Source organism: Aotus nancymaae, unplaced genomic scaffold (genome assembly GCF_030222135.1).
Source record: "Aotus nancymaae isolate 86718 unplaced genomic scaffold, 86718_ANA_hifiasm-v0.15.2.pri h1tg000008l, whole genome shotgun sequence".
NCBI lineage: Eukaryota > Metazoa > Chordata > Mammalia > Primates > Aotidae > Aotus > Aotus nancymaae.
The window spans coordinates 20212314-20235259 of record NW_026988419.1 but is presented as its reverse complement, the minus strand read 5'-3'; the positions used below and the strand labels follow the sequence as shown (position 1 = coordinate 20235259).

Below are 22946 nucleotides of genomic sequence, written 5' to 3'. Positions count from 1 at the left end.
TTTGTGTATTTGAAGTGGAGAGTTCTATAAATGTTTATTAAGTTTACTTGTTCCAGGTCTGAGTTCAAGTCCTGGTTGTCCTTGTTAATTTTCTGTCTCGTTGATCTATAGAATCATTAGCTCTTCTTGTTACATTGATCCTTTTGCCATTATGTAATGTCCTTCTTTGCCTCTTTTGATCTTTGTTGCTTTAAAGTCTACTTTATCAGAGACGAGAATTGCATCTCCTGCTTTTTGTTTATTTGTTTATTTTTACTCTCTGTTTGGTTGGTAAATCTTCTTCCTTCTCTTTGTTTTGAGTCTTTGTGTATCGTTGCATGTGAGATGGGTCTGGATGCAGCATACTGATGGGTTTTGGCTTTTTATCCAATTAGAATATATATAAGTTTAATAGTGGCATTTGATGCTAGCTGGCTGTTTTGCCCATTAGTTAGTGTAAATTTTTCATTGTGTTAATGCTGTTTGCTTTTTGATATATTTTTGGAAAGGCTGATATTGGTTGTTCCTTTATATGTATAGTGCTTCTTTCAGAAGCTCTTGTAAAGCAGGCCTGGTGGTGGTGAAGTCTCTAAGTACTTGTTTGTTCGCAAAAGATTTAATTTTTCCTTCGCTTATAAAGCTTAGTTTGGCTGGATTTGAAATTCTGTGTTGAAAGTTCTTTTCTTTAAGGATGTTAAATATTGGTCCCCACTCTTTTCTGGCTTGTAGGGTTTCTGCTGAGAGATCTGCTGTAAGTCTGATAGATTTCCCTTTATGGGTAACCTGACCTTTCTCTCTGGCTGCCCTTAGTATTTTCTCCTTCATTTCAACCCTAATAAATCTGGTGATTATGTGTCTTGGGATTGGTCTTCTTGAAGAATATTTTTGTGGTGTTCTCTGTATTACCTGGAGTTGAGTATTACCCTGCCTTGCTAGGTTGGGAACATTTTCCTGAATGATATCCTGAAGAGTATTTTCCAACTTGGATTCATTCTCTTCATCACATTCAGGTACACCTATCAAACGTAAATTAGGTCTTTTCACATAGTCCCATATTTCCTGGAGACTTTGCTCATTCCTTTTTATCCTTTTTCTCCAATCTTGTCTTCTCATTTCATTTCACTGAGCTGGTCCTCGACTTCTGATATCCTTTCTTCTGCTTGATCAATTCGACTATTTAAACTTGTACATACTTTGCGAAGTTCTCGTGTTGTGTTTTTCAGCTCCATCAATTCACTTATATTCCTTTCTAAATTGTCCATTCTCATTAACATTTCATGAAACCTTTTTTCAAGGTTCTTAGTTTCTTTGCATTGGGTTAGAACAAGTTCTTTTAATTCACAGAAGTTTCTTATCACCCACGTTTTGAAGCCTGCTTCTGTTATTGGAACACACTCGTTCTCCATTAAGCCTTGTTCCGTTACTGATGAGGAATTGTGATCCCCTGTAGAGGGAGAGACATTCTGATTTTGAGTATTCTCTGCCTTTTTAGGCTGGTTTCTTCCCTTCATTATATATTTATCCCTCTGTTGTCTTTGTAATTACCAACTTTGTAACTAGGTCTCTGAGCGGACGTCCAACTTTTTGGTTCCCAGCGCCGAAATCTGAGCAATCCACTGCACCGGCCAAAACAGCGGTATTAAGATTGATGGTGCTTTTCTGCCTGGGAATCTCCAGACTCTTTACCAAGAACTGCCACGCTGAGATGCCAGCAAAACCGCCACGCCGGCCACAAGATTCGCTGTGGCGACCCGTGGGGCTCCTCCGCTGTCAATCTCTTGGTCCGTGAGCAACAAATATTTATCTGAAAGTGTAGCATCCTCTCATTCTCTGTACTTTGACTGGGAGCTATGAGCCCGAGCTGCTAGTGATCAGCCATCTTGGATCTCTCTCGATATGCATTTTCTATGTAGCAAACGATATTAAACATAATTTTTTTTTTTTGCTTTTTGACCATTCTGAAAAGCATTCTACAGAGCATTTATTCTCTTTCTATATGTGTGTCTTTTGCTCATTTTTGATTGGCTTGTTGTTCTTATAATTGTAAGTGTTTTTTGTATATTATGGATACAAGTGCTTTGTTAGAATATTGTAAATATTTTCTCCCAGTCTATGGCTTGCATCTTTAATTTATTATTGGTGTCTTTTGTTGTGCAGACACTTAAAGATTAATGAGGCCTAGCTTATCTTTTTTATGGTATTTATTTTGACATTTTATTGACTATGTCATTTTCTACCTGTAGATCACAGAGATATTTTTATATTCTAAAACCCTTAAAAATACAGATTTTTATTTCACTATAGGATCTGTTCTTAAGTTTCCTACATTGTGTGAGGTAGAAGTTGTAAGTTAATTTTCTTTACTATAGGAATACATTGTTCTGGCACCATTTCTTGAGACAGTTATCTTTAAGTCTCATTTAATTTCTTTGCCACTTTTATTGAAAATCTGTTGACGCTTTAGAATAACTTTGCCAATTTCCACAGACACGGGTGACATAGGTCTGACATAGGATGGGGATTAAATTGAAAATATAACTTGATTTTGGAAGAATATGTGTATGTGTGTGTGCATACCTATTTTTTGAGGGGTGAAGGATTGATATTGTCATAGTTTTAGTCCTATTTACATAGCATATTTCTCTAAGTTATATTTAATTTAATACTTTATGAAGGAGCTTGAAATTTATGCCATTCAAATTTAATTATCTAATGTTTATATTTTGTTGTTGCATTTTGAGTTACATATAATAGGGACCATGTTTTGTGTTCACTGTATCCCCAGGGCCTATCACTGTGCCTGGTACATAGTAGGAGGTTAAGTGATTGTGTGTTATTAACCTTTTGGCTCTTTAGTTAAGCTTTTAATAATTTTTAGAGTAGTTAATTGGTGATTTTTTCCCCTTTCATGGCATTTATTGGGAGTAGGCATTATTTTCTTGGGAATTTAACCAACTTTCTATTAAGCTAAGTCTTGCCCCATATTGAGTATTGCCTTCGTTTGCCAAGCTTTTGAAGTAAGGAAATATAATGTAGACCAGGAAGGGTTTATTGAGAGCCCTGAAGATTTGGCAGAAAGCAATACTGATTGGAATTACTAACAGAAAGATGGAAAAACTACCATTTTAAAAATAATGAAATGCTTTATTTTATAGTCTGCCAGAAAATATAGACATAAAGAAAACCATAATTACATGGCAATTAATATTGAGGAAAAATTAAGGTGATTTACTAAGGGGACTTTATTTCACTCTCAAAATTTACTTCTATAAAAGGTCAAAGAGTGCCCTGCTTTTGTGAGGACCCATTTAGTTTTATGACTTTCAGAAACAAACACTGTGAAAATAAAGATAATAATGAGGCTCATAAAATTTCATGCTTTAGTGTTTAGGTAATTGCTTGTTAAATTAAGAAGGTATTTTTTCTGGACATGGATATACTGGTTTCTTTCTTGGTTAAGATAAAATGAAAGTTTTTTTCTAATCTGATTGAATTCCATTTTGGCTGTCCAACAATTATTGCAATATAAATTTTAGAGGGTTAAATAAATTCATTTATAATCAATGGAAGATAATGGAATATTTGCTAATTATATAACTGCTATTATCAGAAATTACTTTGACTTAATTTATCATATGAGAAAAATGTATGACACAGATGACCTGCTTTGATGCAGGTAAACAAGAAAATGTTTATATGCTTTATTTTGCCAAATTATAACAAAATAATCTAATAAAGTCATTATAAAATGATCATTCAAAAATACTTAAAACTAGTTAATAAAGTTATTTTACCATAGATATTCACTTCAGAATACTTTTTGAGGGTGCTGTTAAATAATATTCATATCACATTGAAAATGGAGTTTTAGGGCAATAATTTTATAGTATGATAAGAATATCTTTACCTTAATATTGCATAATTGAATTGCAGACTTTGATGTACTGGTTTCCTGAAATAGAGAAGTTAGATAGTCATTGTACCATTTTATTAAGACAAAGCACATGCAAATTGTTTTCTTTATGATGTACACATTTAAATAGAATGTTCCACTGAGTAACTCTTAACTTCATTGTACTTGAAATAGAATCTCTGTTTGCTGTGTTTTTTTAAACATATAGATGCTCTACTAATATGATGAGGAAATATATAGTTTAAAATATTAGTTGCTTATTTGAATGTTTTAGACTTCATTCTTTAGTACAACTTTTATTTTCCATTTATTAAGCAGATGGGCAGCAGGAAGGTCATAATAGGAGAAGCACCACCATGAAATGAATTTAAATTGTTTTACTGAATAGACTTCATTGTGCAAATAGAAAGCAAGTCCCTGAAAACCAATTTAATGGTCAGAAAAACTTTAAGGTCTAATACTTCAATCAATTCCTATGCTTTCTTTCCTGGGATGAGCACAAATAGGCTTCTAATGTATATTTAAAAAGTGAGTTGATGCAGTGCTGCACATTTATGGTCTGCTTAAGAAATTTTGCAGCATTATTTCTTAAAGTATTTTTAACCTGTTGTGGGTTTACATTTCACATAAGATAAAAATAAGATCATTTATGTAATTCAAGTGATTAAGACAATTTAGTATATTCAGAATAGATATTCATAAAATTTTAAATTCATTTATTAAAAGATACACAGTTACTAATAGCATATTCCGATATTTTTGATCCATTAGAGCATACTTAACTACTTATTGGCACACACCTTATTGTAGGAAGATAAACTTACCTCTTAGATGAATTTTGTGTATCTCTTTTACTATACTAAATAGTAATATTATGAAATGATTATGAAATGATAATGATGATTATGAGTACAGAAACATTTATTAATTGAATATTTTCTATGTGCAAGACAGTATGTAAGCTACCTTAATAAAATATTTAATTGAATACACTTTGAAGCCCATTATATGTCCATTTTGGAGGTGCTAAATCTGATATTTACAGAGGTTACATAGCTTGACAAGATCAAATTGCTATGAAAAATTTCCTATATTGAATATGATACTCCAGTGAAACAACAGGATCTGTTACCTGATTATTTATGTAGACATAATATTGGATTTTTATCTACTGTTTTAAAACAAATAATATGGTATTATTTTTTAGATAAACTCATTCAACTTGACATGTTTTAGAGCTAACTTGTTTTGATAGGCCTATCAGGATATGCTGTACAACTCTTTTTTAAAAATATGGGTTGGCCTGGCACAGTGGCTCACGCCTGTAATTCCAACACTTTGGGAGGTGGAGGCAGGCAGATCACAAGGTCAGGAGTTTGAGACTAGCCCGACCAATATGGTGAAATCCCGTCTCTACTAAAAATACAAAAAAATTAGCCAGATGTGCTGACACATGCCTGTAATCCCAGCTACTCAAGAGGCTGAGGCTGAAGCATTGCTTAAACCTGGGAGGCGGCGGTTGCAGTGAGCCAAGATAGCTCCACTGCACTCCACCCTGGGTGACGGAGCGAGAATCCATCTCGAAAAAAAAGTGATTAAAATCAGTGTTCTAAGATTTTATCGTTATGCTTTTTGTAAATTATTTGAACAGATTCATTGATCCTTTTTCAGAACAATTCATCTCTTCTACACAGAGTCTTTCTACTTGAAAGTGGAATCATTTTCTAAATAAGAATTCAAGTGAGGTTCTTGTGCTTTCACGACAAAATATCAACTCAATCATTCATTTTTTTCCCCATCACTCTACTAAAATTCTCTTCTCTTCTTCACTTAGTACTCGGTAAGGAAGATGCCAAAGAGTCTGCCATCTGCCTGAGAGTTTCTCTCTTTTTTTGGTCCATCTTTACTAGGGAGGTCTTGTGTACCTGAGGATTAGGAATGAGGACTTTTCCTGTCTCTTTGTATCTCCTCTGTGTTGTGGCCAAACTCTGCTGTCTATCTGAAGTTGGTCTTTGTAGGAGTTTCATACTGCTACGTCAGGAGTAGGATACTGCGACTTGCTATGATGGAATATTAGACCTAAGATTGTTACCTGTTGATATGGTTTGGCTGTGTCCCCACCCAAATCTCATCTTGAATTCCCATGTGTCGAGGGAGGGACCTGATGGGAGGTAACTGAATCATGGGGCAGGTCTTTTCCCTGCTGTTCTTTTGATAATGAGTAAATCTCACAAGATCTGATGGTTTTAAAAAGAGGAGTTTTCCTTCACAAGCTCTCATTTTTTTGCCAGCCACCATCCATGTAAGATGTGGCTTGCTCTTTTTTGCCTTGCACCATGATGGTGAGGCCTCTCCATCCAAGTGGAACTGTAAGTCCACAAAACCTCTTTTTCCTCCCAGTCTTGATATGTCTTTATCAGCATGTGAAAATGGACTAATGCAGTAATTGGTAGCAGTAGAGTGGGGCATTGCTGAAAAGATACACAAGAATGTGGAAGTGACTTTGGAACTGGGTAACAGACAGAGATTGGAACAGTTTGGAGGGCCCAGAAGCAGACAGGAAGATGTGGGAAAGTTTGGAACTCTCTAGAGACTTGTTGAATGGCTTTGCCCAAAATGCTGATAATGATATGGACAAAGAAATCCAGGCTGAGATGGTCTCAGATGGAGATGAGGAACTTGTTGAGAATTGGAGCAAAGGTGACTCTTGTTATATTTTAGTAAAGAGACTTGTGAAATTTTGCCCCTGCCCTAGAGATGTGTGGAATTTTGCACTTGAGAGAGATGATTTAGGGAATCATCTGGTGGAAGAAATTTCTAAGCATCAAAGCATTTAAGAGATGACTTGGGTGCTGTTAAACACATTCAGTTTTAAAAGGGAAACAGAGCATAAAAGTTTCAAAAATTTGCAGCCTGATGATGTGATAGGGAAGAAAATCCCATTTTCTGAGGATAAATTCAAGCCAGCTGCAGAAATTTGCATAAGTAATGAGGAGCTGAATGTTAATCACCAAGACAATGGGGAAAATGTCTCCGGGGCATGTCAGAGAACCTTGCTACAACCCTATCCAACAAGCCCAGAGGTGCAGGAAGGAAAATACAGTTCCATGGGCTGGGCCTAGAGTCCCTCTGCTATGTGCAGTCTAGGGACTTGGTGCCTTGCATCCCAGCTGCTCCAGTCATGACTTAAAGGGACCAAGGTACAGCTTGGGCTGTTGCTTCAGAGGGTGGGAGCCCCAAGCTTTGGCAGTTTCCACAGGTGTTGAGCCCACAGGTGTGCAGAAGTCAAGAATTGAGGTTTGTGAACTTCACCTAGGTTTCAGAAGATGTGTGGAAATGCCTGGATTTCCAGGCAGAAGTTTGCTGCAGGGGCAGGGCTTTCATGGAGAACTTCTGCTAGAGCAGTGCAGAGGGAAGTATGAGGTGGGAGCCCCCACAAAGAGTCCCTACTGAAGCATTGCCCAGTGGAGCTATGTGAAGAGGACCATTGTCCATCATACCGCAGAATGGTAGATCTACCAACAGCTTGCACTGTGCACCTCGAAAAGCCACAGACACTCAATGCCAGCCCATGAAAGCAACGAGGAGGAAGGCTGTACCTTGTAAAGCCACAGGGGCAGAGCTGCCCAAGACCACAAGAGCCCACCTCTTACATCAGCATTACCTGGATGCGATATATGGAGTCAAAGGAGATCATTTTGGAGCTTTAAGATTTGACTGCCCTGCTGGATTTTGGACTTGCATGGGGCCTGTAATCCCTTTTTTGGGGCCAATTTCTCCCATTTGGAATGGCTCTATTTACCCAATGCCTGTACCCCATTGTATTTAGGAAGTAATTAACTTGCTTTTGATTTTTACAGGCTCATAGGCAGAAGGGACTTGCCTTGTCTCAAATGAGACTTTGGACTGTGGACTTTTGAGTTAATGCTGAAAGGAGTTAAGACTTTGGGGGACTGTTGGGAAGGCATGATTGTGTTTTGCAATGTGAAAACATGAAATTTAAGAGGGGCTAGGTGCTCAGTGATATGGTTGGCTGTGTCCTTACTGAAATCTCATCTTGAATTTCATGTATTGTGGGAGGGACCCGGTGGGAGGCAATTGAGTCATGGGGGCAGGTCTTTCTTGTGCTGTTCTCATGATAGTAAAGAAGTCTCGAGAGCTGATGGTTTTAAAAACGGAAGTTTCCCCACACAAGCTCTCCTTTTTTGCCTGCCACCATCCATGTAAGATTTGACTTGCTCCTCCTTGCCTTCCTTCATGATTGTGAGTCCTCCTCAGCCATGTGAAACTAACCATAAATCCATTAAACCTCTTCTTCTCAGTCTCAGGTCTGTCTTTATCCACAGTGTGAAAATGGACTAATACACCTGTTCATCTATCAAGGGTAGAGAGTTTTTCTTTTACTTTTTCTTTGCTTGTGCCTGTGTGTTGCCCTTTCCCCAGGGGCCTCAGAAATAGGTGCTGGTTTGTGCCTTTTTTGCAGCACCTGTGGGTCCTGAGGCCCATTCCAGTCCCGAGCTCCCACATAACATTTCTAGACTCTTCTGGGCTAAAAGGGACCACACTGCCTTGAAGGGAAGAACCTGATCCTAGCAGGATTTACCTTAATAAGAAGGTCATTATTATAATTATAAAGCACTCAATTCAGCAAGAGGATATAACAATGTAAATATATATGTGCCCAACACTGGAGCACCAGATACATAAAGCAAATATTATTAGATCTAAAGAGAGAGAGATAGATCCCAATACAGTAATAGCTGGAGACTTCAACACCCCCATTTCAGTATTGAACAGGTATTCCAGGAAGAAAATCAACAAACATCAGACTTAATCTGCACCATAGAACAAATGGACTTAATAGATATTTACATTCTCAATAATAGACTATATGTTAGATTACAAAAGAAGTTTCAAAAATTCAAATATTGAAATAATATTAAACATCTTCTCTGACCACAATGTAATAAAACTATAAATCAACAACAAGAATAATTTTGGAAACAATACAAACATGTAGAAATTTAACATTATGTTCCTGAATGACCAGTGGATCATTGAAAGAATTAAGAAGAACTGAAAAATTTCTTGAAACAAATGATAATGGAAACACAACATACCAAAACCTTTGGGATACAGTGAAAGCAGTACTAGGAGGGAAATTTATAGGTATAAGTGCTTACATCAAAAAAGAAGGAAAAACTTCAATTAAATTACCTAATGATTCATTTTAAAAAATTAACAAAGCAAGAGAAACCTAATTCAAAATTAGTTTAGGAAAAGAAATATAAAAGAACAGAGTAGAAATAAATGAATTTGAAATGAAGAAAGCAATACAAAAGTCAAGGAAACAAAAAGTGGTTTTTTTTTTTGAAAAGATAAAATCAACAAACCTTTAGGCAGGTTAAAGAAGAAAAAAAAGGAAAAGAGTGAAATAAGTAAAATCAGATGGAAGAGGAAACATTACAGCTGGGATTGAAGAATTTCAAAGGATCATCAATAGCTACTATGACCAACTACATGCCAATAAATTGGAAAAATTAGGGGAAATGGATATATTCCTAGACAGATACAAGCTACCAAGATTAAACCATGAAGAAATCCAAAACATGAACAGACCAATAACAATTAGCAACATTGAAACTGTAATACAAAGTCTCCCAGTAAAGAAAATACAGGACCTGATGGCCTCACTGCTAAATTGTACCAAACATTTAAAGAACTAACACTGATTCTGCTCAAATAATTCTGAAAAATACAGGAAGAGGGAATCTTTCCAAACTCATCTACAGGGCTCATATTGCCCTCATACCCAAACCAGACAAAAACACATCAAATAAGAAAACTACAGGCCAGTATCTCTAATGTTGATTCAAAAATCAACACAAATACTAGCCAGCTAAATTCAACAATATATTTAAAAGATAATTCATCATGACCAAGTGGGATGTATTACAGTGATTCAAGGATGATTCAACATATGCAAATTAATCAATGTGATACCTTACATCAAAGGAATGAAGAACAAAAAGCATATGATCATTTCAATTGATGCTGAAAAAATTTAATAAAATTCAACATCCTTTTATGATAAAAACTCTAAAAAAATTTGGTATAGAAGGAACATACCTCACAATAAACACCATATATGATAGACCACAATTAATGTCATACTGGATGGGGAAAACCTAAAATCCTTTGAGATCTGAAACATGACAAGGATGCCCATTGTCACCACTATTATTCAGTGTAGAAGTGGAAGTCCTAGCAATCAGACAAGAGAAGGAAATAAAGGGCATATAATTGGAAAGAAGTCAAATTATCCATCTTTGCAGATAATATGATCTTATATTTGGAAAAACCTAAAATAGTCACCAAAAAAATGATGAGAACTGGTAATTTTATCAGGGTTGCTGGATACAACATCAACATACAAAAATCAGTAGTGTTTCCGTATGCCAACAGTGTAGGATCTGAAAAAAGAAATTAGAAAGTAATCCAACTTAAAATAGCCACAAATAAAATTAGATACTTAGGAAGTAACTTAAGCAAATAAATGAAATATCTCTACAATGAAAATTATAAAACACTGATGAAAGAAATTGAAGAGGACATAATGACATGGAAAAATATTCCATGTTCATGGGTTCTAAGAATCAATATTGTTAAAATGTCTGTACTACTGAAAGCAATCTACAAATTCAGTGTGACTGCTATCAAAATACCAACGACATTCTTCACAGATACAGAAAAAACAATCCTAAAATTTATATGGAATCACAAAAGACCCAGAATAGCCAAAGCTATCCTAAGAAGAAAGGACAAAACCAGAGGAATCATATTGTCTGACTTTATACTACAGAAATATAGTAACCAAAACCATATGATACTGGCATAAAACCAGACACATAGACAGATGGAACAGAATAGAGAGCCAGAAACAAAACCACACACCTACCATGAACACATTTTTGTAAAAGGTGCTAAGAACATGCACCGTAGAAAAGACAGTCTCTTCAATATTGGTGCTGGGTAAACTGGATATCCATATGCAGAAGAATCAAGAAGAATCAAAGTAGAGCAGTATCTCTCATCATATGCCAAAATCAAATAAAAATGAAACTCTTAAGAGAAAACTCCTAAAAGAAACTCTCAAGGACGTTGGTCTGGGTAGAAATTTTTTGAATAATACCTTACAAGCACAGGGATGTGAAGCAAATAATGGACAGCTAGAATCACATCAAGTTAAAAAGCTTCTGCATAGCAAAGGAAATAATCAACAAAGTGAAGAGACAAACTCATAGAATGGGAGAAAATATTTTCAAACTACTCATCTGATAAGCAATTAAAAACCAGAATATATAAGAAACTCAAACAACTCTATAGGAAAAAATCTAATACTCCAATTTTAAAAATGGGCAATAATTTGGACAGATGTTTCTCAAAAGAAGAATACAAATGGCAAATAGGTATATGAAAAGGTGCTGAACATCATTGATGATAAGAGGAATGCCAATCAAAACTACAATGAGCTGTCATCTCACCCCAGTTAAAGTGGCTTTTATCCAAAAGACAGATAATAATGAATGCTGGTGAGGATATGGAGAAAAGGGAACCCTTGTACACTGTTGGTGGGAATGTAAATTAGTACAACCAGTATGAATAACAGTTTGCAGTTCCTCAAAAAACTAAAAATAGATCTACCATGTGATCCAGCAATCTCACTGCTGGGTATACACCCGAAAGAAAGGAAATCAGTATATCAAAGAGATATCTGCACTCCCATGTTTGTTGCAGCACTGTTCACAATAGCCAAGGTTTTGAAGCGACCTACGTGTCCATCAACAGATGAATGGATAAAGGAAATGTGGTACATATATGTAATGGAGAACTATTCAGCCATAAAAAAGAATGATATTCTGTCATTTGTAACATGGTGGAAAGTCGTTATGTTAAGTGACATAACTCAGGCATGGAAAGCCAAATTTCACATGTTCTCATTTATCTGTGGGATCTAAAATTCAAAACAATTGAACTCATGGAGATAGGGATTAGAAAGATGGCTACCAGAGGCTGGGAAGAGTATTGGATGGTTACATATGAGGTCGGGATGGTTAATGGGTACAGAAACGATTAGTTAGAAAGAATGAATAAGATCTAGTATTTGTTGGCACAACAGGTTTACTGTAGTCAATAATAACTTAATTGTACATTTAAAAATAACTGAAAGTAAAAAAGGATGAAAACAGCGAGTGAATTCAGGGCAGCCCAAATGAGGGTGCAGCACACTCGCTCCACCAAGGGGCAGTCAGACTGTTTATTTAAGCAGGTCCTTGATCCCACTCCTCCTGACTGGGTAAGACCTCCCAACAGGAGTCCCTAGTTACCTCATATAGGAGCATTCCAGCCAGCATCAGGTTGATGTCCCTCTGGGACAGAGCTCCTAGAGGAAGGAGCAGGCTGCCATTTTTGCTGATCTGTAGACTCCTCTGGTGATACCTCCAGTGGTGGGAGAGGCCTAGGCAAATAGGATCTGGAGTGGACCCCCAGCAAACCACAACAGCCCTATGGAAGAAGGGTCTGACTGCTAAAAGAAAAACCAGAAAGCAACAACAACATAAATGAAAAGGACCCCACAAAAACCCCATCCAAAGGTCAGCAACCTCAGATCAAAGGTAGATAAACTCATGATGATGAGAAAGAATCAACATGCAAATGCTGAAAATTCAAAAAGCCAGAGTACCTTTTCTCCTCTACATGTTTGCAACATGTTTCCAGCAAGGGCACAGAACTGGGCTGAGGCTGAGATGGATGACTTGACAGAAGTAGGCTTCAGAAGATGGGTAATAATAAACTTCACTGAGCTAAAGAATTATGTTCTAACTCATTGCAAAGAAACTAAGAAACATGATAAAACATCACAGTAGCTGTTAACAAGAACAACTATTATAGAGAGGAACATAAATGACCTGATCAAGCTGAAAAACACAACATAAGAACTACACAATGCAATAACAAGCATCAGTAGCCGAACAGACCAGGCAGCTTTAAGACTATCTTGCTGAAATAAAACAGGCAGACAAGATAAGAGAAAAAAAGAATGAAAAAGAATGAACAAAACCTCTGATAACTGTGCAATTATGTTAAAAGACCAAACCTATGACTGATAGGAGTACCTGAAAGAGATAGGGAGAATGGAACTAAATTGGAAAACACACTTCAGGGTGTCATCCAGGAGAACTTCCTCAACCTAGCAAGATAGACCAACGTTCAAATACAGGAAACCCAGAGAACTCTAGTAAAGATACTCGATGAGAAGATCAACCCAAAGACACACAATCATCAGATTCTCCAAGGTTAAAATGAAGGAAAAAACATTCAGGGCAACCAGAGAGAAAGGCCAGGTCTCTTATAAAGGGAAGCCCGTCAAACTAACAGCAGCTCTCTCTGCAGAAACCCTACAAGCCAGAAGACAGTGAGGGCCAATATTTGACACTTTTAAAGAAAATAATTTCTAACATAGAATTTCATATCTGGTCAAACTCAGCTTCATAAATGAAGGAGAAATAAAATCTTTTTCAGACAAGCAAATGCTAAGGGAATTCATCACCACTGGGCCTGCCTTGCAAGAGCTCTTGAAGAAAGCAATAATTATGGAAAGGAAAAACCATTACCAGCCCCTACAAAAACATACTGAAGTACACAGACCAGTGACAATATGAGACAGCTACATAAACAAGTCTGCAAAATTACCAGCTAGCATCATTATGACAGGATCAAATTGATACATAATAATATTAACCTTTAATGTAAATGGGCTAAATACCCCAATTCAAAGTGCAGAATGGCAAGCTGGATAGATTCAAGATTCATTGGTGTGCTGTATTCAAGAGACCCATCTCACATGCAAAGACACACATAGACTCAATCCCATTACTAGGTATATACCCAAAGGAATATACATCATTCTGTCATAAATACACATGCATATGTATGCTCATTGCAGCACTATTTACAATTGCAAAGACGTGGAATCAACCTAGATGCCCATCAGTGATAGACTGGATAAAGAAAATGTGGTACATATACAGCATGGAATACTGTGCAGACATAAAAAGGAATAGAATCACGTCCTTTGCAAGAATATGGTTGGAGTTGGAAGCCATTATCCTCAGCAAACTAATGCAGGAACAGAAAACCAAATGTTGCATGTTCTCACTTATAAGTGGGAGCTGAACAATCAAAACGTGTGGACACAGAAAAGGGAACCAAACACACTGGAGCCTGTCGGGGGTATGGTTGAGGAAGGGGGAACATTAGGAAAAATAGCAGATGCGTTCTGGGCTTTATACCTAGGTGATGGGTTGATAGGTGCAGCAATCCACCATAACACAAGTTTACCTATGTAACCTTCACACCTTGCATCTGTGCCCCAGAACTTAAAATAAAAAAAAAAAAGAAAAAAACTTGAAAGAATAGATCAGAGACCTAGCACCATATGCCTCATGTACCTTGATGTTGCATCAAGAAGTCACTGCTCAACATATGCTTACTTTATCTCATAAACATCTTTGATAGTATCCCATACACTGTTCCTTGGTGAATGTTCTGATACTGTTTAATGCAGAAATCTGTTCATGTGCATTTATTTTATGTGAATCAAAATTCTGAAATATTGTGACACAGAATGGAAATGTGACAGTCTCAGCACTTTGTCAGTTATCTGAAGTTGAGAAACTACTTTTTCATTATAAATTATATTTCACATTATTATATTGAAAATAACATATTATAGAGGTAAGCAAAACATTCTCATCAGTTTTTTACATTGAACCTGGGCTTAGAAAGAATGCTTTTGCTTTCCTTATGCCAGAGGTTTGCAGAAGCTATAACCAGTTGAAAACGTTTTCTGTGTAACAGCACTGATATTGAAGACCATTCTCATTAAGCTACAAATTATCTAGTAATCAGATCCATTAATTGTTTATATTTCTCATACAAGTTGCCAGAATAAAGTCTTGGTTTTCTAAAATTTATATGCTTTCTGTTCGCAATTGTCAGAACTGAATAATCTAGTATATTCTCTTTAACCTTACATTCTAGGAAGTTCAGAGTTAAATTCCATAAAGTCCTTATTTTTAATAATTTTGAATTATTGTCTTATATATATTTATATATTTTGCAAGCCAAACTAGTTCTCTTTGGAAGTAGATGAATTATACTTTGGACATGTTCTGACAGCATACCTTTAATTTTCATTTACTTAGATGCAATGTAGCTTAATCATATTTTTGAAACTACAGGTTTTGCCCTTTTATCCTCCACCCCCACACACAATATGACATTATACAAATTATATTTGATGGGAACCTTCTATGTGAATTATAGCAAAATATTTGTTTTCCTATTATCTTTTATTCAAAAGATACTGCCCAATACTGCCCAATCCAGCCTAATACTGGATTTGAACTAAATAATTTTTCAAAAAGGGATTAGCAGTGATTTATAAAATTACTATTTTTTTCAGCAAAGCTAGAGAAGATCTGCTGAAAATTCAGAAAGAACGTGATTTTCATCGAATGCATCACAAGCGAATAGTTCAGGAAAAAAACAAATTAATTAATGACCTCAAAGGGTAAGCTTCTCATATTTGTTGGCATGTTTATTAAAGAGTTATTCAATACATGTTAAGTAAACAAATCCTAGCAGGAAAACAGCACCGGGGAAGCTCTGAGCAAAATAGAGATTCCAGAGGTTGTGTAGAAGAATACTGTCAATCAATTGAACATAGTTAATGTTTCTTGACTTCTACTTTGAACTTTCCAGTGCACGTGGAATTGTCACCAAAATAGATTACGTACTGAGCCATAAAACCAGTCTCTATACATTTCAAAAGGATTGAGGTCATACAAAGAATGTTTTCTAACCACAAGCAAATTAAGTTAGAAATCAATTTTTAAAAATCTCATGGAGTTTCCCAAATATTTTGAAACTAAGTAGTATACTTTAAATAATCCATGAGGCAAAGAAGGAAATTAGAGAATATTTTGAACTGAATGATTAAAAATGCAGCATATTGAAATGCAGCCAATGCAGCTTAAATTGAAATTGATGGCTTTAAATGCTTATTTTAGCAAAGAAAGTTTTAAAACTAATGTTATCTTAGAAGCTTAAAAAGAACAAATTACATAGCAAGAAACATGAAGAAACGAAAAATAAGCTGAAATCAACAAAAAATGGGCAAACAAAAAAATCAACAAAGTCATATGTTGGTTAATGGAAAATATAAGAAAACTGACAAAAATTTGATAATGAAATTAATAAACTCTCATTAGACTTATCATCACCAGAGGTTGACAAGAATGTGGAGTAACCAGGACTGTCATATAGGGTTGTCGAAAGTATAAATTACAACCCAGCAATTAAACTCCTGGGTACTTATCTAAAATAAATGAAGATATATGACCAAAAAAAACTTATATGACTTATATAAAATGTTTAAAGAGGCCTTATTCATGATAGCCCAAACTAAAATCCACTCAAGCTTTCATTAGCAAAATATACAATAAACACAATGGAATATATACATACATACAAGGGAATACTACTCATAGTAAAAAGGAGTAAAGTATTGCTATGTAAAGTGATATGGAAAAATCTAAAGAAGAAACATTATGCTGAGTGAAATAAACTAGTTAAAAAAGAGAACATGTTATATGATACCAAGTAAACGAAGTTCTAGGATTTTCTGTGATGTTAGACACGCTTCATATTTTGATAATGTGTACTATTTGGGTGTGCATTTCTCAAAATGCTGAACTGTAATACTTAAGATCTATATGTTTTATCCATTTAAATTATACTTTAATAAAAATGTTTTGGGGTCATTTTCAAGTAAAACAGATTTTTAAACGTATTTGTATTATATACTAGGTTGAATTATTTCTTCTGTTTAGATATAAAAATATTTTATACTTAATTTTTAAAATACAAGATAGCCAAACTTGTTTTGAAGACTATCCTTTAGTTTATTTTGACGTGAATGACACTCCATGTTTAATCATCCATTATTTGTGGCCCTTGTCTTTCTGAAAGTTACTTCCAAATTGACAAAAGAAATTGCATGTTAAAAAATTCCATTGTAGCCTCAGTCTTCTGAGTACATACTTGGACACAGCAAGGAAATAGAGAAATAGTTAAGACATTTGATATGTTCTCTCTCTGCACCCTCCACCCTCAAGTTGCAGTGAAGTTGCATGCTTTTTGTGCTTCTTGGCTGTAGTGTGTTAACCTTTACATGGCTATTCATTTTTACTTCACAGCAAAAAAAAAAAAAAATAGTTTCAATGTTAGATGGAGATCACTAATTTAACTCAATTACCCCTTAAGATGCTATTGACTTTTTATTTTTTATAGGTTGAAGTTACATTATGCATCTTATGAACCAACTCTAAGGGTATTACATGAGAAGCACCATACTTTACTAAAGGAGAAAATGCTGACCTCCTTGGAAAGAGACAGAGCAGTTGGGCAGGTAAAGATACAGTCAAAGCTGCCTTAAAATGATCTTTTAATCATTTTTTTAGTAATACAGGCAGAAATACTGGTTTTGTTTCTGTGATTAATTTTAAAACATATTAAACCAATTTTCACGTAAAAGAGATCCATTTAGAAACATTCATAAAAAGTATTTCTCCATTTCACTACCTATAAACATTATTATAAAATTAGGCCAGGGGTGGTGGCTCATGCCTGTAATCCCAGCACTTTGGGATACCAAGGGAGGTGGATCACTTGAGGTCAGGAGTTTGAGATTAGCCTGGCCAATATGGCGAAACCCTGTCTGTACTAAAAATACAAAAAAATTAGCCAGGTGTGGTGGCACATGCCTGTAATCCCAGCTACTCAGGAGGCTGAGGCACGAGAATAGTTTGAACCCCGGGAGGTGGAGGTTGCAGTGAGCCGAGATGGCCCCATACCACTCCATGCGTTCTAGTCTGGGCAACAGAGTGAGACACTGTCTCAAAAAAAAAATTAAATATTATTTAATTGAGACATAAATTTATAGAAGATTACTAAATTGTAGTTAGAAGAAAAAAACTTCGCCATTATGGTCAAACTTGGGTTTAAATGCCAGCTTTGACAGCTATAAAAATTAACCTTAGGAAAGTTATTTAAACAAATTGGAGCTCAGATTTCTCTCATATAAAAGGTAGCTACAAATACCAAAGACCTACATTTTAAGATTGCTATGAAACTTATATGAGGTATTTTAATAAATAAAAACTCCCTTCAATTTTCTCCCAAATGATTATTTGATATGCTTAGGTACTGACTAAAGTTTTTGGTCATTTTTGTCAATGGGTGACATCCTTTTAGGGTTTCTCTATAGGCCTAGGCCTAGGGTAGTGGGTAAGATACCTTTGGCATAAAATTTAAGAAAAAGAAACAAAATGTTTATATGCCACATTAAAACCATTTACCAGTTTATTAGAAAATGTAAAACCATACCTACGCTTAACATTCTATTATTGTTTTCTGGAGATTTTCATTTTGGCCAAACTTTCAGAAGCTACAAAAGCTTGCATGATGATAATACTCTTTTTTGGATAATTTTATTGTTGAGACATGCTTTAATCAAGTTAATCTTGTCTTTTGTGTGAAATTCTTAGCTACGAAAATGCATAACATTATTGTCTCAATGCCCTATGTGCTTGAATTTAATTTTGTGTTTTGAATGTTTGAATTATAAGTAATATTGAATACAATGATGATATGGTTTGGCTGTGTTCCCATCCAAATCTCACCTTGAATTGTAATAATCCCCTCCAAGGGCAGAACCAGGTGGAGGTAACTGAATCATGGGGCTACTTTTCCCCATGCTGTTCTCGTGATAATGAGTGAGTTTCATGAGATCTGATGGTTTTATAAATGTCTGACATTTCTCCTGCTTGCATTCATTCTCTTTCCTGCTGCCCTGTGAACAGGTGACTTCTGCCATGATTGTGTATTTCCTGAGGATTTCCCAGCCCTGTGGAACTGTGAGCCAATTAAACATCTTTTCTTTATAAAATACCCAGTCTTGCGTATTTATTCATAGCAGTGTAAGAATGGATTAATACAAATGAGTTTAACAGTAATTTAAATTTTTATGGCATTACAATCAAACCTCCAGAATTTCATACCCTTGCTTTTTATCTAATCTGTCTTCCCCAGTCTCCCAACAAAAGGCTTTGTTCTATATCCTGAGATGTTAGGAGCTAGATTGAGATCTCTTTTCCTATTTCTTATTCCAGACAGGCCTAGCTTAAACTTTTGCACCCATCTTACTCTCTTTAGTCCTCCTGGTCTTATGCTCATCTCTCATATACCATATACAATATTTGTGTTTCAGGGTGCTCCTTGATGATTTAGTGAAAAGAGCTAAGGATTGGGAATGGCTGGTTTGAATTCCAGTTGTGCTGTAGACAGCCAAGTGAGGATTCAAGTTATTTAAATATGTCTGTTTTCTCACTCATTATATAGGGATATACTATTTGTCTTAAGATTGATAAATGTGTAAGATTAAAACATGTTTAAAAAGTTAAAATCATTTGATCTATGAGTTAGAGTTGAATTTTGCACACTATTGTTCAGATGTGCAAAGAACTATATCTTTATTATATCTGCAACTGATTTTATTTTGTCTTTGAACTCCTATTCCCGCTGAAGACAAAATATAAGACAACCTGCATACTAAAGACTATCCCAATCTTTATGAGTTATACCAATCTCTTTGGGTTTAACACAGGGTATTTGAATATTATATTAACTGAATGTTTAGCTAAAACATAGTTATTAGTACTAATTTTCTTCCTTCAAATGGCATTCTCTTTTTATTCTTCCTCTGGTGGTTCCTAATAAAAAAGTTGCTTATCTATCCATATGGCTTGAAGTCTTCACGCTATTTCACTCTCCAGTGTACTGTGCTGGTTTGATTAGGTTGGTGGTGTACAGGTACATGGTTCCTGGATAGTTCTGGGTAGTTCCTGGATGATTCCTGGGTAGGAACCACACCTTGTTAAATCCATGGCCTCTGCCACAATATCTATGAGCGCCTTTATATCTGTGGCCTCATTATCCTAACCCTAGTTTTTTTTTTCCTGCTCTAGTACATCAAATATTAACATTTCTATGTACCCCACTGAGGCAGTTGAGGCTTCTGATTTCTCTGTACTGCAAATACAAGCCATGAGCAATTTGAAAACCAGTTAGGGTCCATCTACACAGATAGACCTTTTTCAGCCAATTTTCAACACCACCTGGAGAGTAGTATGTTTTTCTAGCAGAATGTAAAATATGACTCTTTCGGGGTTGTCAATTTTCCTAGGCTATTCCCTGGAAAACTAAGAGCAAGTGTATTTATATTCCTGGAGTATCCCTAGACTATCTGGCTTTATTTGCCCTTCATTTCCAATTGACCCCACTTGCATTTTTCACTTGGTAGGTAAACTAGGACTCACATCTGACCTATTGTATCTCGTCCCTCAGGCATCTTGTCCCTCAGGCACAGAACTCTTTTCACTTCTTTGTTCTATTGGATGCAATATCTTCTTACCTTCTTTTATGTTATGGGACACTCTGTATCCTCATTTGTTCCAGCATTCCTGATTTACACTGATTTGCACAGGGTAATTTTTAATAAATTTCACTTTTACCCTAAAAATATCCCAATTTGAAAAATCTTTATTAATGGGAAAAGTCTAAAGAGCTAATTTCTTGATATTTAATATGGAACAGTTAGTCTCACTCTTAACTGAACGTTGAAAATAAAATGAAGCAGTTAGGATTTATAAATAGCCTTTCTCTCTCAACCAAATCTGCTGATCAAGATGGTAGATTCACTATAATTTGAGAAAGTCAAATTTAAATAGGAGATGCTATTGCCACCACTGGGCTGTCACCACAAGTTTTACCATGGGCAATGCTGATACTGAATACTTGATACTCTTCCAGAATTGTGTTATGCTTTTCATTGGAAATCGGATGTAGCAGCCACCATTCTCAGGATAAATTCCATACTCTACATTGTTCCTTATATCACCAGATTTTGTTCAGAATCCAAAATGGGTACATAGGAGTGACGGAGCCAATGAAAGTCCTGGTTATAGGAAAGGCTGTGTAAATATCTGATATCTATTGCAAAAGGTCGAAGACTCATAATTCTCTAAATCCAAATTGCTAAGTGGACAAAGTAATTGTCAAATACCCCTTATACCAGTCTAAACCAAGGCTCAATCAACCTATTCTCCAAATTAGGGCACAGAATATAGTCCTAGTCCTATCAGCTCTCTAGGTGTGTCCTTGCAGAACAAGCCAAGGTTACCACTTAATAAACTGAAACTGTTTGGTTACGCTTCATACAAAGAATAATTTATGGCCAACCAACCCTTTCTTTCTGTTGTAGCATACTAATCATGTATACCCTCGGTGTACAGGCACAGATTAGCCTTTTAAGTTGAACCTCTTAGTAGTGTGTCATGAAGCTATAGAATGAATTTATGCAAAATATGTGTACAGAGAAAATATATTAAAATATATGAAAAGTTTATAATCTAAAATAGAAGATATTTTACCTTTTGTGCTTATCTTTTGAATATTTCTTTATTTCAATGTTTGATACAGTTAAGCTCTGAGAATTCATTTCAAACCAAAACTTTAGGATGGGAGTTAAGAGAAGTAAGAAGCATCTTATGTTTTCTCTCTGGATTCCTTATTGTCACTTCTTTAAACCCCTTATCTTAGTAAGCATTTAGCTTACTGTGTTTCTCTTTAAACCTATACCTTGCATAAAGAAGGCTTGTATAATACTTTAAAATTTTTGAATATTATCTAGTTTGTATATGAAAGAGTGAAAACACCTATGAAATGACAAAAACCCAACAGGAAATGTATGTTTTCAAATTTCTTTTGTAGATAATAGACAGTCAATCAACATTTATTTAAAATACAATGAAAAACCTATAATTTTGTTTATAATTTTCAAAACTATTGAAAATATTGTTCAAAATTTTATTAGAGCTCCATGACCCAAAAAAGGTGAAATAGAATTGATTTGTAAGTATATATATATAAAATATGTTATCTTTTTTGGATCATGGGAATCTAACTCAGAATATTGATGTGTGTGTGTGTGTGTGTGTGTATACTAAAAACTAAATCTAAATATATATATATTTTTAGGTCTATCTGCTTGGAGGATCTAGGAGTAATGTCACTTCACAAGTAATCAGCATATCCAGTGTTAAGATATTGGTTTCTAATATCACTCTTTAGTAAAAGGAAAGAAAACCAAGGTTCTTTGGAGAAATGTCTGACTCTAGGGTTGGGCAGAGAAAATATTAGATGAGCCTGGAGCACTTGGAACATTTTCTTGTAAGGAAGTGCTCAAAAAGTAGAACAGAAAAGGAAAAAAAAACCTCAACAAAATTATGGGGTGTCGGCCGGGCGTGTTGGCTCACGCCTGTAATCCCAGCACTTTGGGAGGCCGAGGTGGGCAGATCACCAGGTCAGGAGTCCGAGACCAGCCTGGATAACATGGTGAAACCCTGTTTCTACTAAAAATACAAAAATTAGCTGGGTGTGGTGATGCATGCCTGTAGTCCCAGCTACTCAGGAGGCTGAGGCAGGAGAATCACTTGAACCTGGGAGGGGGAGGTTGCAGTGAGCCAATTGCAACTTCCAGCCTGGGTGACAGAGCAAGACTCCGTCTCAAAAATATATATGTATAGGGATATGTCAAGTTATGACAAAGGAACTGTAGTGGGTACCTGCAGAGGTCAGTGGATCCCCAACGAAATTTGATTTGGATGTTCAGGTTGATAACGCCACACACACACACGCACACACACACAGACACACACACACACAGGCTGTGAATAAGTTCACTACTTGTGTAATTGAGTTTGCTGAGGAGAACTGCACATTACCTCCCAAGCATTTCTGAAATGACTTGAGAGAGAGCAAGGAAGGGAGACTGGCTTGGTGTTTTTATTGTGGTTGGGGGTTAGGGCCA

At 35.7% G+C, this 22946-nt stretch overlaps 1 protein-coding gene across 3 annotated transcripts in view; it reads left to right on the top strand.

The window, feature by feature from the left end:
* SPAG16 (sperm associated antigen 16) overlaps positions 1–22946 on the top strand; it is a 1059797-nt gene that overhangs the window by 47132 nt on the left and 989719 nt on the right. For all 3 annotated transcript variants that reach the window (XM_064373027.1, XM_064373029.1, XM_064373028.1), the window contains 2 exons: positions 15420–15527; positions 17309–17426. In XM_064373027.1, the coding sequence (XP_064229097.1) occupies positions 15420–15527; positions 17309–17426 (226 nt within the window). The remainder of the gene's footprint in view (positions 1–15419; positions 15528–17308; positions 17427–22946) is intronic.